General features: G+C 53.2%; 7 protein-coding genes across 7 annotated transcripts; 2 read left to right on the top strand and 5 right to left on the bottom strand.

Annotated features, from left to right (window-relative positions):
* Positions 1-477: 477 nt before the first annotated feature.
* On the bottom strand, positions 478-741 carry HMPREF1541_06508 (cytochrome c oxidase-assembly factor COX23, mitochondrial; the record flags this gene model as incomplete). Its single annotated transcript, XM_008720840.1, has 2 exons — positions 478-520; positions 569-741. Coding segments are annotated over 2 exons (216 nt in total), but the record flags the coding sequence as incomplete, so codon positions are not given.
* Positions 742-1,315: 574 nt separating this feature from the next.
* On the bottom strand, positions 1,316-1,892 carry HMPREF1541_06507 (uncharacterized protein; the record flags this gene model as incomplete). The annotated part of the gene is made up of 2 exons (XM_008720839.1): positions 1,316-1,680; positions 1,742-1,892. The coding sequence occupies 2 exons, from the start codon at positions 1,890-1,892 to the stop codon at positions 1,316-1,318; spliced, it is 516 nt and encodes a 171-aa protein (XP_008719061.1).
* A 722-nt stretch (positions 1,893-2,614) lies between these two features.
* HMPREF1541_06506 (uncharacterized protein) lies at positions 2,615-4,336 on the bottom strand (the record flags this gene model as incomplete). The annotated part of the gene is made up of 1 exon (XM_008720838.1): positions 2,615-4,336. The coding sequence occupies one exon, from the start codon at positions 4,334-4,336 to the stop codon at positions 2,615-2,617; it is 1,722 nt and encodes a 573-aa protein (XP_008719060.1).
* Positions 4,337-4,522: 186 nt separating this feature from the next.
* On the bottom strand, positions 4,523-6,934 carry HMPREF1541_06505 (uncharacterized protein; the record flags this gene model as incomplete). Its single annotated transcript, XM_008720837.1, has 1 exon — positions 4,523-6,934. The coding sequence occupies one exon, from the start codon at positions 6,932-6,934 to the stop codon at positions 4,523-4,525; it is 2,412 nt and encodes an 803-aa protein (XP_008719059.1).
* A 472-nt stretch (positions 6,935-7,406) lies between these two features.
* On the bottom strand, positions 7,407-8,064 carry HMPREF1541_06504 (uncharacterized protein; the record flags this gene model as incomplete). The annotated part of the gene is made up of 2 exons (XM_008720836.1): positions 7,407-7,940; positions 7,990-8,064. The coding sequence occupies 2 exons, from the start codon at positions 8,062-8,064 to the stop codon at positions 7,407-7,409; spliced, it is 609 nt and encodes a 202-aa protein (XP_008719058.1).
* A 1,185-nt stretch (positions 8,065-9,249) lies between these two features.
* Positions 9,250-9,537, top strand: HMPREF1541_06503 (uncharacterized protein; the record flags this gene model as incomplete). The annotated part of the gene is made up of 1 exon (XM_008720835.1): positions 9,250-9,537. A coding segment is annotated over one exon (288 nt), but the record flags the coding sequence as incomplete, so codon positions are not given.
* A 1,752-nt stretch (positions 9,538-11,289) lies between these two features.
* Positions 11,290-12,069, top strand: HMPREF1541_06502 (uncharacterized protein; the record flags this gene model as incomplete). The annotated part of the gene is made up of 1 exon (XM_008720834.1): positions 11,290-12,069. One exon carries the CDS (start codon positions 11,290-11,292, stop codon positions 12,067-12,069), a length of 780 nt encoding a protein of 259 aa, XP_008719056.1.
* Positions 12,070-12,593: the final 524 nt, after the last annotated feature.

Below are 12,593 nucleotides of genomic sequence, written 5' to 3'. Positions count from 1 at the left end.
CCACTTCCCTGCACAGCGGTAGTACCAACATGAAGCTCACCATATTTTGAAATACTGGTCATGTCAAGTGCTGCTGCTGAAGTGTGAACGCAGCGCTAGGCATGTCATTCACGTACTTGCCGCTGTTGTACATATTATATACATTTCTTACAGAGTCCGAGTGTAGTTCGCACCGATGTCCCCAGCTGTCTGCGCCGCCGCTCCGCCTCGGTCGGGGGCGTCCCACGTTGTACCCGCCATGCTCTCGCAGTGTTGCCTCTTTCTATACTCCAGCGGCAGCTTGCGAACCGCTCTAATGGTAGAATCGACCGCCAAATAGGCAAGGAGCTTTTCGAGCGAGACTGAACGAGCTCGGAGCATGGGCAACTGCACGAGGATTTCGCTCTTTCCTTATATCACTGAATATCAGAGATCTCTTCTTCGTCAGGACGGATTGGCCTCCTTTTGGTCGGTGGTCACCGCAGCAGTAATACCTAACCGCCGCTTTGTAGTCCACTCCTTCTTGCAGTCTCGGTAAGCTCTGCCCTCTGTCAGCATCCACTCCGGCACACGCATCCGACATGCTCACTGGAAGTAGTCTTGACACATATCTTTGTCGCCGCCGTTGCGATGCAAGCAGCGTATACTTCGGTTCGCAAAGTCCTGGCAGGGATCATGGTATTCAGAACTGCGTTTCCTATCACAGCCTCTTCCATCAGTACGTGCTTCTCTTGGGCCGTCCGAAGGAGTGCGAGTAGATCGCATCTCTCGCTAACATGATAGAAACTGTAGCACTAATGCATAGTTGGGCTCGAGAAGGGAAAGGTGGTGGCGTACGACGTGAACCTCTCTTCGTTCTTCTCCCAGGCGCCTTTGTAGTCGTCGCTTTCTCGATCGCTGCGCGCGATGTGCGGTAATCGCGCGGTCTTAGCATCTATTTGAGAGGCCATGGTCGGGTCGAAATATGTACCAGAATGGGAGCATGAATCTTGTCCACGGGCTCGATGCGCAGGTGGTTTACTTGCACGATGATCGACGGCGGGAGCTTAAAGAGGCTAGGCCGGTGATTACGTAAGGTGCGAACTGAGGGCTTCCATTCAACAGACACCGCATCTCGTCCTCATACTGTCATAAGCAATGGTCCCGTGACTTCATCAAATGGCTCGATGGAATGGAACTTAGCAGATACACTACAAAGATGCGGATCAAAATCACTGCCGTGCTCGATGACCTGAGGCTTCATCGTTGGATTTACGAGACGAATCAAGCGCTGTGCCAAGACTTTTACTGCCTGATGGCGGCCCTCCTCCTCGCGACTCAGTTATTTCCTAGAGTACTAGTAATGCTTCTCAGTGATCATTTTCGTGACGGATTCATCTTCAACATCCACGCCGTCCAAGAACCACCTTCCCTCAATCGACCGCTCCGGAATGGCTTCACCGCTTCCCCAAATGCCCAGAAGAACGTCATTGCCGCTCATCATCCTCTTCCTCATCTTCCCCTCCTCGTTGAAGGTCCAATCCTCCAGACCATAGCACCGCTTCCACTTGTAGCCGTCATGCAAATCCTGGTACTCATACCAGAACTGCACCGCGATCTTCTCGTTGCTGTCGCCGCCCACGCAGAAGAGTTCTTTCCGCAGTCGATAGTTCTTCTCCTTCTCCCACTTGGCCGTTAGGAGCTTGATGATCTCCTCCGTCCCTGGAAACCTTTGGGTCAGCCAAACTCTGTCTTTGTAGCAGCTACAACAATCCGTTTCTACCTTGTATGAAGACATCGCGGTTTCGCCAGATGCAGTCTGGGGTGTATGCTTTCGCCACCTGTTCCGGGTTTTTGGTATTCCACATGTCTTGAGCGAACTTCAGCTTCTGATGAGCCGTTTCTTTCGTGAATGGGGGTTTTAAGGATGCCATGGCGCCTGTCTACGGTTGGAGAACAACAGGAGGTGAGCGGTTGAGTTTTATGCGTTGAGAACTTGTATTTCCTAGTGCTGATCGACTTCGCGTACTATGAAAGAGGTCGGGACACGGCTTATAACTCCCCCAGCTCTGTGGATTCAAAGCCTGCAGCTGAGTCTGGGTGGGACCGCTCGCGCATTGTAATGCCATATTATGTGATAGACACACGAAATAACACGAGCATCGACCGCCTCTCAGGAGGCGGGAAACTCCGGTCGCTGCTTGCTACTGACCGCGCTGAGGCGAAAGACGCTTGGAGTTCCTTGTCTCGATGAATCAGCAAGAGTCCCGAAGACTAGCGCTGACCTGGTCCGTGGCAGAGAAGTCTGCACGACCTCTGTTCACAATTGGGCCGTCTCACAACCTGTACCTCGAGGCGCCGAGCAAATCTCACCATGTTGTAAAGGGGCAGCACGACATACCCCACTTGGACGACAAGACATGTTGGTCGAGCTGGACGCCAGTTGATTGTAATCAGGGACACGTGGTATGGTGACCATGGCCTTGATCAATCAAGACGGTCAGACCCTATTGAGAGCGTTATTTTGAGGATGGACGCAATAAAGTCCTCCCGTATTGCGATCCAGTGCTCAGGCTATCGGTATAACCATCAAGACTTTCCATCAGTCGAGCCACCTCAGCGCTAATAGACTTGCCCAGACAGTGGCAGCAGTACCTCAGGCTCTGCCTTTGCCCTTGCCTGCTCCATTGGTGCCCGATGGTTTCTCCTTCCGCCTCTCCCATACCATCAAGTATCCTTCGCGCGTGAAAAGCGTTTCGGCTTCTGCGCGGTCGACGAACAAGTCCTGAATCTCCACCCATTCTGGAAGGTCGCTCCGTTGTGATGCAGCTACAGCCTTATCTTGAAGCTGCACCTTCCACGCCACCTTCTCTCTTTCTCCGCCCGCAGCCTTGCTAGCAGCATCGGCCGCATTAGAATCCTCTCCACCCCCCGTGGCCACGCTCACAGTGTCTAAGATGATGTTGGCCACCATGTCGTAGATGATGGGCTCTCCAGGAGAATGAATCTCCGGATTAGGCTCGACGAAAGGAGACATGTCCAAACCTCGTGGTGAGGCGAACGTGACGATTGTTGGGTTGCGCTCAGAAACGAACTTGTTTGTGCTGAATCGCTTGACGTGAAACATCAGATACGGCGGTAGAGGGTGGAGCAGCCGATGTCGTACACGGTGGGCCTGCCTCTCTGAAGCTTGCATGCCGTTATATTTCTGCAGTAGGCTTGTCAGAGGTACGTGAGGAATGATGTTCTTGTCCTCGTTTGCGTCGCGGAATAAGGGCGTGGGTGGCAGATCCAACGTCAGTATCATGTATGGGGTCACGTTTGTGGTGATGTTCGAGGAGTCCTCGAATCGTAATCGGTCGCCGGTGGTGTCAGATTTGGCTGTGATAGCCTGAGACTCGAGACGAAGCCTTCCTTGAAAGGCCCTTTGAATGACAGACGAGAGCGGCTTGCTTTTTGACCCGCCCAGTGTAAGATGCAGGTTGTTGAGAAACCACGACAGGAACTCGACGGGATCTGATTGCTGCGTTAATGTGAACTTCTTTGATGAGCGCAGGGCAATCTCCTGTAGAAGTTCATGGGGCGAGACATGCGACCTGAAGGACTTGGCGTTCCATATCTTGCGTACCAGTGTGCTGAACCGCACCGGTAGCTGTGGGGTGTTCGATGCAAACTTATGCAGCAGGAAGAAGTTGCGTATAGGGGCAACGTGTGAAAGGGTCTGTACAACCACATTTAGGTAGTCATTCGCTTTTATGTTGTTCATACCCACGAAGCCTGGTCGGTACTTCTTGTTGGATAGGTCGGTGGACTCCTTGGGTATCTTGTTTAACTTCTTAACGTCCTCTTCTGTGAATTTGGGGTCGACAACATATTTGATGTCGTCCAAGCTCTTGTTCTGGACTTCGTAGCCTTCTGGCAGGACGTAGACTTTCTTCGTCTCCATATTGATGTAGACATGATGGTCGACTTCGAGCGCGTGGAAATAGGCGTGCGACTTGGGCCCTCTGCCTTGGAAGTATTTCCCGCATACGAGACAGGCGTAGACGTTGATGTTCGACAGTGTGATGGAGCACAGCTTTTCGAAATCGAAGTCGAGGATGGAACGCTTGATTGTGTCTAGGTAGAGATCACTGTAACCTTCCGTGGGCGCCGTCTGCCGCAAAGGCGCAGGTTCTACTTGGTCTTCTTCGAAATCTGATTCTGCGTCGGATTCAACACCGTTGGTCCCGGCTCCGTCGCCATTGCGCTCGTTCGAAGACCTTTGAGAAACAGCATGCGCCTCATCCACCACCTCGTCAATCCTCACTCTTTTGCTGGCAGGAGACACGCCACTAGCACTGATCTCCAAAGGCTCCTCAGATTTTCTCTTCGACATCGTGGGGGAGTGTGGGCATCAACGACAAGCGTACGTGTAGGCGCGGTGCAGGAACAGAAAAATGTTTGGAGTCTGAATTGGAGGCGGGGAGAGACTCGACAGAGTTGGGATGATCATACGCGCTCAATACGTAAATCCGGCGTATATTGCGTAATGTTTATGTAATTTTGGTAACTACTGGTACATCTACGTGGCTCCGGACCTCGATGTCGCCTGGAGGTAATCCCCTACCTTAATGAACCTGTTCTCGCTTTGTCGTAAAGACATATGCATGCCGAACCACACCTTTCCTTCTTTCTTCCGTGTCTTGGCCAATGTGCTGAATGGTTCCTGTCTTCGGCTTCCATCGCCCTGATCAATGCACACCATCTGGCATCGCTGACATGGACCAATAATCTCGAATATGCCACCAGCGCTGTCGCTTCCTATGCTCACCTCTCGCCAATCATCTTCGGCATACGGGGTCTCTGACTGGCCTCTCTCAAGTGTTTCCGAGACGATGATATTTCCACGAAATGACTCTGCCGGTACAGCCCTACCTCCGCCTCCACGGGCCTTAATTTGCTCGTTCAGGCGATTCACGCTTGAGCGCGAGATTAACAGTATCGGGCTCTCGTTCGCGAGTCCTACTGAGTACGCTTTCAAAGCAGACTGATCTGGTGTGAAGCCCGTGTGGCTGCGAATCTGCGGCCGGCGCACAGAACCCAGCTGTGGAGAGCGAGCGAGAGTACAAGGTACTCCTAATGCCTCGGTGAAGAAATGTGATACTTTTGGTGAAGTGTAGTGCTCTATGTCCACCGATTCGCCGCAAACGGAGGAAGTCCTGCGAGTTTTGGCAGCGTCGCACACGAGGCTTGTCCTTCCCACGACTAGAGCTTCATCCAGATTCACCTCAAGCTGCTGCCACCCTGAGCCATGTATGTTGTGAGTGACGCGCAGCACACGTTCTTGAGTGTCGATTGTGGGTCGCAATAGTGCCATGCGTGGGTACTTCTTCTGGCTCAATGCCTGATGAGTGCCTTCGTGCACGAGGCACCACTCGCGATCCCATGCCAGCCCTCGCGCGCCAACTTCCCAGAGGCTGCCCGAAGGAACATTGAAAGCTGCACAGCTCTTGATAGGGAACACCGTAAGAGCCTCGACAGTGAAGCTGTTTCCATGGCCTCGGACTTTGTTTGCCGTTGTCTTTCGATCCTCCGTTGTGGGGTTGACGTAGAAATCCTGCAAGAAGTCCATAAAAGAATCAACATCTTCCAAACTACTAGGAGCTCCGAGACTGACACGTATAGTCCCCACTGGTTTACCGTTGATTATGTCGTTATCGTCACCACAGCGGTATCCTGTTGCATGATTCCCACGAAGGTCATCCGCCGTGAGGTGCAGGTAACTCGCCGTCCCACCTGGGTTGCACAGACCACCTGTTCGGAGATGAATCCGCCTGACAATGGCAAGTTTGTCAACCTCTGCGTTACTGACATAGTTCCCAGCGTTATCGAGAAGATTGAAAGCGAGCACGGGCCCGTTTGGTAGAGTGTCCCCAAGGCTGCTTGCGCCGTATATACGACATACGGCGCTTCCATTTCCGTGGCGTAATGAGAGCATGCGCGTCCGTAGAGCGTTGGTAAGATAGGCGCAATGGCGTGAGACTCCATCCATGGACCCATAGATGCCAACATGCTGTCTCAGAGCGTGCCCAAGGGCGACGATGTTATGGAACGGCAACGTTCCATCCTCGAGACGATCGTGTGTCGACCTCCGCTTTGACGCATGCCATGGGCCACCCGTCACTGCGACTCCCTCCACAGTGCCGCCGCCAAAGTACTTGCGCCGGCACAACGGTTCAGCTGCATCCTTTCGCACAAGTAGCGCTCCAAGATCGGGAAAACCGAATATCTTGTAAAAGCTCACAGCTGTGAAACTGGGTGCCGTCGCGATGTCTGACAAGTCCAATGGAGCGGTAGAAGCTAGTGCTGCCGCATCGAAGAGAGTGTATGTCTGTGCGGTGTTGTTAGAGCACAAATCGTTGACACGCTCAGCCCACTTCAAGGAGTGACGCCGCCCAGTCATATTCGACTGTCCAGGGTAAGCGAACAAGCGCGGCCGGCCACCCCCGACGGCCTGGCAGTCGTTAAGCCAGCCATTGACGCCGGCATCGTCGCTCAGGCAATGGCTGATATGTGCCAGTTCCCGAACTCCCACTATACTAGTGTGCGAGTCGACATGATAAGCATAGTCAAATCCTTGAGGACCATCTCGAAAGGCCTCCCCGACGAGTTTGATAGCAGCGGTAGCATTGGCGGTGAAGACGACATCGAAGTGATCCGGTTCTGCGTTGAAAAATCGTAAGACTTGGAGACGCACATCGTCAATGCGTTGGGATGATAGCTGAGATGACGCTGATGCTGAGTGAGGGTTCCCGAATAGGTTCTGGGTTAAGTCTTTCGAATACTCCTCGATCAACGACTTAGGATAGAGAGTAGTCCCAGCATGATCCAGATAGGTCGTGTCTCTGAGCAGCGGGTACTCTATCTCACGTAGCGACTGAATGTTCTCGATGTAGCCCGTGCCTGGGTTGATCTGAGCACGTACGGCAGGCATGGAGGCCGCGCAGTTGGTCGAATGATCAAACGTGAGGTTCTCGGTATTGAACCCATTTGAAGCACTCTGCATTGATACATTCGAGACGTTGGTCTCCGGTCGCGAAGAATGGGGTGTCCATTCGTACTGGATGTACGACAGGGCCTGGAAAGGCGGGAGGATGGCGATCTCCGATGGGCATTTACGGCCAAGTTCATTGGCCAGATTCGTCCTGCTCCCCCATCTTTCCCCATTCTTCAAAGACAAAGAGTGCACGACGGTAGTGAGCAAAGCACAGTCGTATCGAACGAAGTCCAATGAACGACATCATTGATGGCCGCCGAAAGTACGCGGAGAAGTAGGATAAAGCCTCAACTCATCATTCATTGCCCGCTATTTAAACAAAGTCGCTAATAATTGCAATGTCCGGCCAAGTGAACAAAATATGGCTTAGGAGATTCGTTGCTGCGCGTCTTCCGTCTCTAACAGTTGCTCACACATAGTACCTGCGACGGCTGCTGCTCCTCCGCGAGCCCGAGTGCGAGTGACCTCTGCGACTGCTGTGTCTCGAAGACCTGCGGACCTCCTTGGTATAAACCGTCCGATTGTGCCGGTGAAGGAAAAGAGCGAGCACGAAAGTGACGAAGAAGGTGATGACATTGATGATGCCAAAAACCCACGACGCATACAGCATGCTGCAATTCTTCTTGAGATCTCGCGCATATGACAAGCCCTGCTGTCGGCCCTGGAATCCGAAGATTGTGAGCTGACCATAAAGTGGAGATCTTTCAAAGTGGTTGCAATGGTCGGTATCGTCGATGCGGCGTAGGTAGTATACGGCGGCTATGAATGCGCCTACAAAGCATAGATCGATGAACGCGACGAAGAGAGCGGATCGTCGGGTTGATCCCAGTCGAACAACCGTGGCCAAGGCCCAGGCGGCAGCAAGGACAGAGACAATGAAGAGGACAAGGATGGGCGACGGGGTGAGCAGGTTTTGGTTATTGTAGCCATCGACAAACCATGCCTGCAGCTGTTAGTGGTGTACCAAGTCAAGGGATCCGTTTGCGACTTACCAGCATGCCAATGACCGGGATCAGCGTCACAAGCTGGAAGATACGCCATGAGGCGAAGAGGAATCCACCGAGCATCGTGCTCGTGTCGACTGGACTTGACTGAGCTCAAGAAACGAATCAGAGCCTTAGTCTGCGCTGAAGAGAGAGAACAGCGCAAGTGAAGTCGTTGGGTTGACTGCGGGGCCGGGCGTCAGGCAGTAAACCAAAGCTTGGCGGGCCGGGTGAATTGTTGTGGCCGGGTGTCTCGCGAGCAGGAACAGAGAAGGAGAAACCTATCGCAAATACTTTGCGAGGGCCGGGAGAAAGGTTATAAGTGTCTGCAGGAGAATAACGTGGCAGACAAGGCAATCTCACGAAGCAGAAGAGGAGGCTGGGATGGCCTTGTATTCTGGAAGCTCCGCGATAAATAAGATGGCGGGGCATCCGCCGCCTAGCGGACGCGAAACTTGGAATTGACCCGCCGCCCAAGATCCTGCTGATCCGTCATTGTGCAGACCATCCGGCGCCTGGTTCGTCTATGTACATGGATGTTGGCAAGCTCATAAGCTGCACGCAACGTATTTTTGAGCCAGTCATGGGTGCTGCACCGCACAAGAAGCAGCCATCTGTCTTCCGATAAAGCCGCGTCGCTAAAATGCGGGAGTGCGGGAGCCAACGGCGTAGCCCTCGAGTCGTGCCCCGAACACTCCACCCAACCGGTGTCGGCACTGCAATGACGCAGCGTTGACAATGCCACTTCATCTCCATGCTCTGGGAGCGCAATTGACTGCTTCAACTCCATCGAGAACAACCACGATGACTACTTATGCAGGCAAGACTTCTGTACATATTCAGTACCCGTCTCGAAGCCACAACTTCGCACACCTCCAGTCTTTCAGGGGATTGGTTCCAGGGGTTCGACGCCTATCCAATCGCGAAGGCAGTTTTCAGGCAAACCCTGGAGCACGCCATCCGCGCCAAAGAACGTCCCCCGATGCCCGAACTCCAGCGAGAACCACAGCCAACCACTCAGAGTGCACAGATTCTGCAACAGCCATCCGAGGACGAAGCCGTTGAGCTTCATCCACCTGACGAGGTACGGTTCGTTCGAATCAGCACAGACCCAAATCCAAGTCACGGGCCTTTTCGTCGCCGAATAGCTCGGCTCTGGCGACGACATGTCTCCATGTCGGTGCCCCATGTGGCATGCCGTGACCACCTCGGTGAGAGCCCCTGACTACTGGGCTACATATGAATGAGCTTGGCTAATATCGGCCTGCAGCAAATGAGCGTACGTTCCTAGCCTTCCTGCGTACGAGTCAAATGTTCTCGATGACGGGCATCTTTATTGCTCAACTGTTTCGTTTGCAGCACTCCCTAAACCCTAGCCCTGTCTTTGGCTTTCACATCGTCGGTGTACCATTCTCAAGCATTTGTCAAATCATGGCCATTCTGCTACTTTTGGTTGGCACTGCTCGCTTTCTCAAACTGCAAAAGCAAATGGCCCTTGGAAAAGCCATTTCTGGAGGTTGGGAAATCAACCTTGTGGCAGTACTGTCCTTGGCGGTGAGTCAGGTGTCCGGTCATATGCTTAGGTCCCTAACTCAAATCGATTTCAGGTCGTTGTTAGCCTCTTTGTGGTGATCCTCGCCATTACCATAGAAAAGTCATGACCACAAACTCCGCGCTGAGCATCATTCTAAGCTGCTGCAACGTGATTGCTGGGGCATCTGCTTGGCAGGTGGTGTTGGCCGCTAGATTGTCAAAGCTGCTGCTTCGGCTGATCCAAGAGACACATGACCACTGTTATCAGGATTTGGTCCCTTGTCGATACAATGGAAGCGTCAGAACCGACGCACCAGGCACCCTTCCCGGTTCAGTATCACACTGTTATGCATGGATAGAACTGTGTTCCCCACTACCCATGCCTGAGCATAGTCAAAGGCCGTGTAAGTCGATCTACCCTGGGAGTCTTCCTGGCACCTACGGAAGTTTTCCTCTATTGACAGGGCTTGTGCAGAGCCAAATTGGTCAGTCAGATTTAAGTGATGGGAAGAACTACCGACCGTCTTCTGCTGCCCCGAAACTATTGGTAGGCAGCTTTACTCAAACGGGTCTGGTATCGTCTTCAAGGTCTCGATGGCGTGGGAGCACTTCTAGCTTTTACTTGGGCAGAATTGCGCACACCATGGCAACCGCGAGCGCACGGTAATTGCCGACCCAGTGACTCACCTGGCATGCATTAAGGTCCCAACCCAGGAGCACTTTTCGCAGACTGCTGTTATCGAGCTCGGCCCGGTATTTGGGCCAAGGGGGCTGAATCATACCGTAACCGGGAAATGGATGAAGTTAGCCGCCCAGGCTCTTCAGCAGGGCGTACACCGTCGATCCCCTGCACCATTGAAGGCCCATTACCTACCTGGCCTGACCCGGCAAGGTTCAACAAGGCCATGCGGAAGATTGTATGCTGCAGGCTAACTCAAATATCACAATACTCTCCATCGAAGCGACCCGAAAAGTACACATCTCTGCGTCTATTTTGTCACGATCAGCCGATATCCAATTGTTCAATCGATGCAAGCGCCGCCGCTGCAGGTCGCCTTCTGGTCGCCTTCTTGGCGCTCACGTGACGGTATACTTCGACCTCGATTGGCGAGCTTTAATGGCTACTCTCAGATAGCAGTCCCGGGAGTTGTTTAGACCTCAATATCACTGCACTAACTCGGACACGATGAGAGCTAGGAGTTCGTCACGTTGTAAGTGCATCCCGCGGCGAAGCGGAGGCTACATTCGAGACCGGACCAAGGAACATTGAAGCCTCTACCCGCTAGCGTCAATCTTAGTTCGCGAGCCGAAGAACGCCTGGCCTCCGCCGGTCGATATCGAGAGTGTATACCCGAGCTCCATCATTGTACTCCAGCTAGGCGTTTTTACTCACTGGATCATGACCTCCCCAGGTACAGGCCACAAAGCGATAATCCATGTTCGCGGGCCGTTCCTAACGTCCGATGCTCTTCAGAACCAACAGTGTCCAACACTATGGCCTGCGGCCTCCTGTACACCTCTTTCCGACCAGAAAGCCTTATCACCCGGCCCCTCGAAAACGGCAGTGGACAATGAGCTCATCTTGTGAGGTCGTCCTTTCTTCGAGGAGGTTACCTTGAGGCCGGCCAGGGTGCGGGATGAACTCCTGAAGATTTATATTTCCGGGTTGAATCGCTTCTTTGTTCGAGTTTGCAAGCTGTTGCAATGTCGGATACTCCAACAACTCCATTCTCCAGGCTCCCTCTGCGTGGTCCCCGAATTGAGCCTCCACGCGAGATGACGGACAGCGAAAGCTCGATGGGCGAGGTCGATGCCCAAGCGCAGGAGGTTCTGGATCAGAGAAAGTGGGAGTACCAGGACTTCATGTCGTCCTTCGATCGAGACGTCCTGCCCTCGGAGTGGCAGACTGAGCTCATGTCCCGAATTACTCTCCCAGAGTCCAGGACCGAGCAAAGAAACTGGACTTCGTCGGCAGACTACCTGTTCACCATGGCCCAATGGGCTTGCTACCAGCCCGAACGAGACATCCTCACTCTCTTCGGTCGCATGAAGTCGCTTCGGGACAGAGCTATAACCTTCAAGGAGAAGCTCCTATACCGATCGGAAGCAAACATGCGTGAGTATAAGGAAGGTGTTGTTGCGGTGGAAGCCGCAGCGGAGAATATGGAGGAGTTGATGGGGAAAGCTGCTCTTGACAGAGAGCATCGTCAACACGAGTCGCTTCGGGACGAGCAGGAGCACGATCGGCAGATCCTGGGAGTGCTTGTTCGTCTACTCGCCGACATTTCTGACCCTGGGATGGATCCCAGAGCACGCACAACGAGGAGGGATCGCGTCAGTGGAACGTGCCTGTTCTCCCATCTGCTACAACAGCGACATCGAGGGGATTTCATGCTGGATCTGATGGCAGAGATTGTGGAGAGCACTGGAGACAACGTTGGCGTGGAAGCTATGCGGCAAGATGTCAGGGAAATTCATCGTAACCTGGACAGATACGGGGCCCATGATGGGTACAAGATTCGGTTCCATCGCATGTTCCGCGACATCGTGGGCTGAACAACGGAACTCAGCTAAATCGTCACGAAGCGTCTGGCGACCCGAAAGGGAGATTACCATGACGGGATTACAGAAGTGGCCCTCGCGCATTGAAAGGGCCTCATGAGGTCGATAATTTTAGGTAGGACCTGGACAAGGCTGTTTTTTCGGTGTTGGCAGGCTCAATTGATAGGCATTTCTCTATCTCAATATGATGTTAGTGTATCCAAGACCCATGCCTGACAAGGTCTGACGCAACACTTTGCAAGAGCTTCCGCCGGTGCGTTGATAGTGGGGTGCGAATACCCATGCTAGCTTCGCCGCACATCCCAGCCATTTGCCTGAACCCAATGTGGGCAAAGTGACGAGCATAAAGGAACCTATCCGCACTCCGCAATGCGACATCCGGCGCCGAGGTTCGCTGCCGCTCAAACTATCTCCGAACGAGTCAGTGTCATGCAGGACGACTCTTCGACCCATATCGGCTTGGAGCTCTCCTTGACCATGAACGCGTCGACCATTTACCCCGCGACCGAGGTTTGACG

The sequence above is a fragment of the Cyphellophora europaea genome, assembly GCF_000365145.1.
Source record: "Cyphellophora europaea CBS 101466 unplaced genomic scaffold supercont1.6, whole genome shotgun sequence".
Lineage (NCBI taxonomy): Eukaryota > Fungi > Ascomycota > Eurotiomycetes > Chaetothyriales > Cyphellophoraceae > Cyphellophora > Cyphellophora europaea.
The sequence above is the reverse complement of the archived record's forward strand: the minus strand, read 5'-3'. Positions and strand labels throughout refer to the sequence as shown.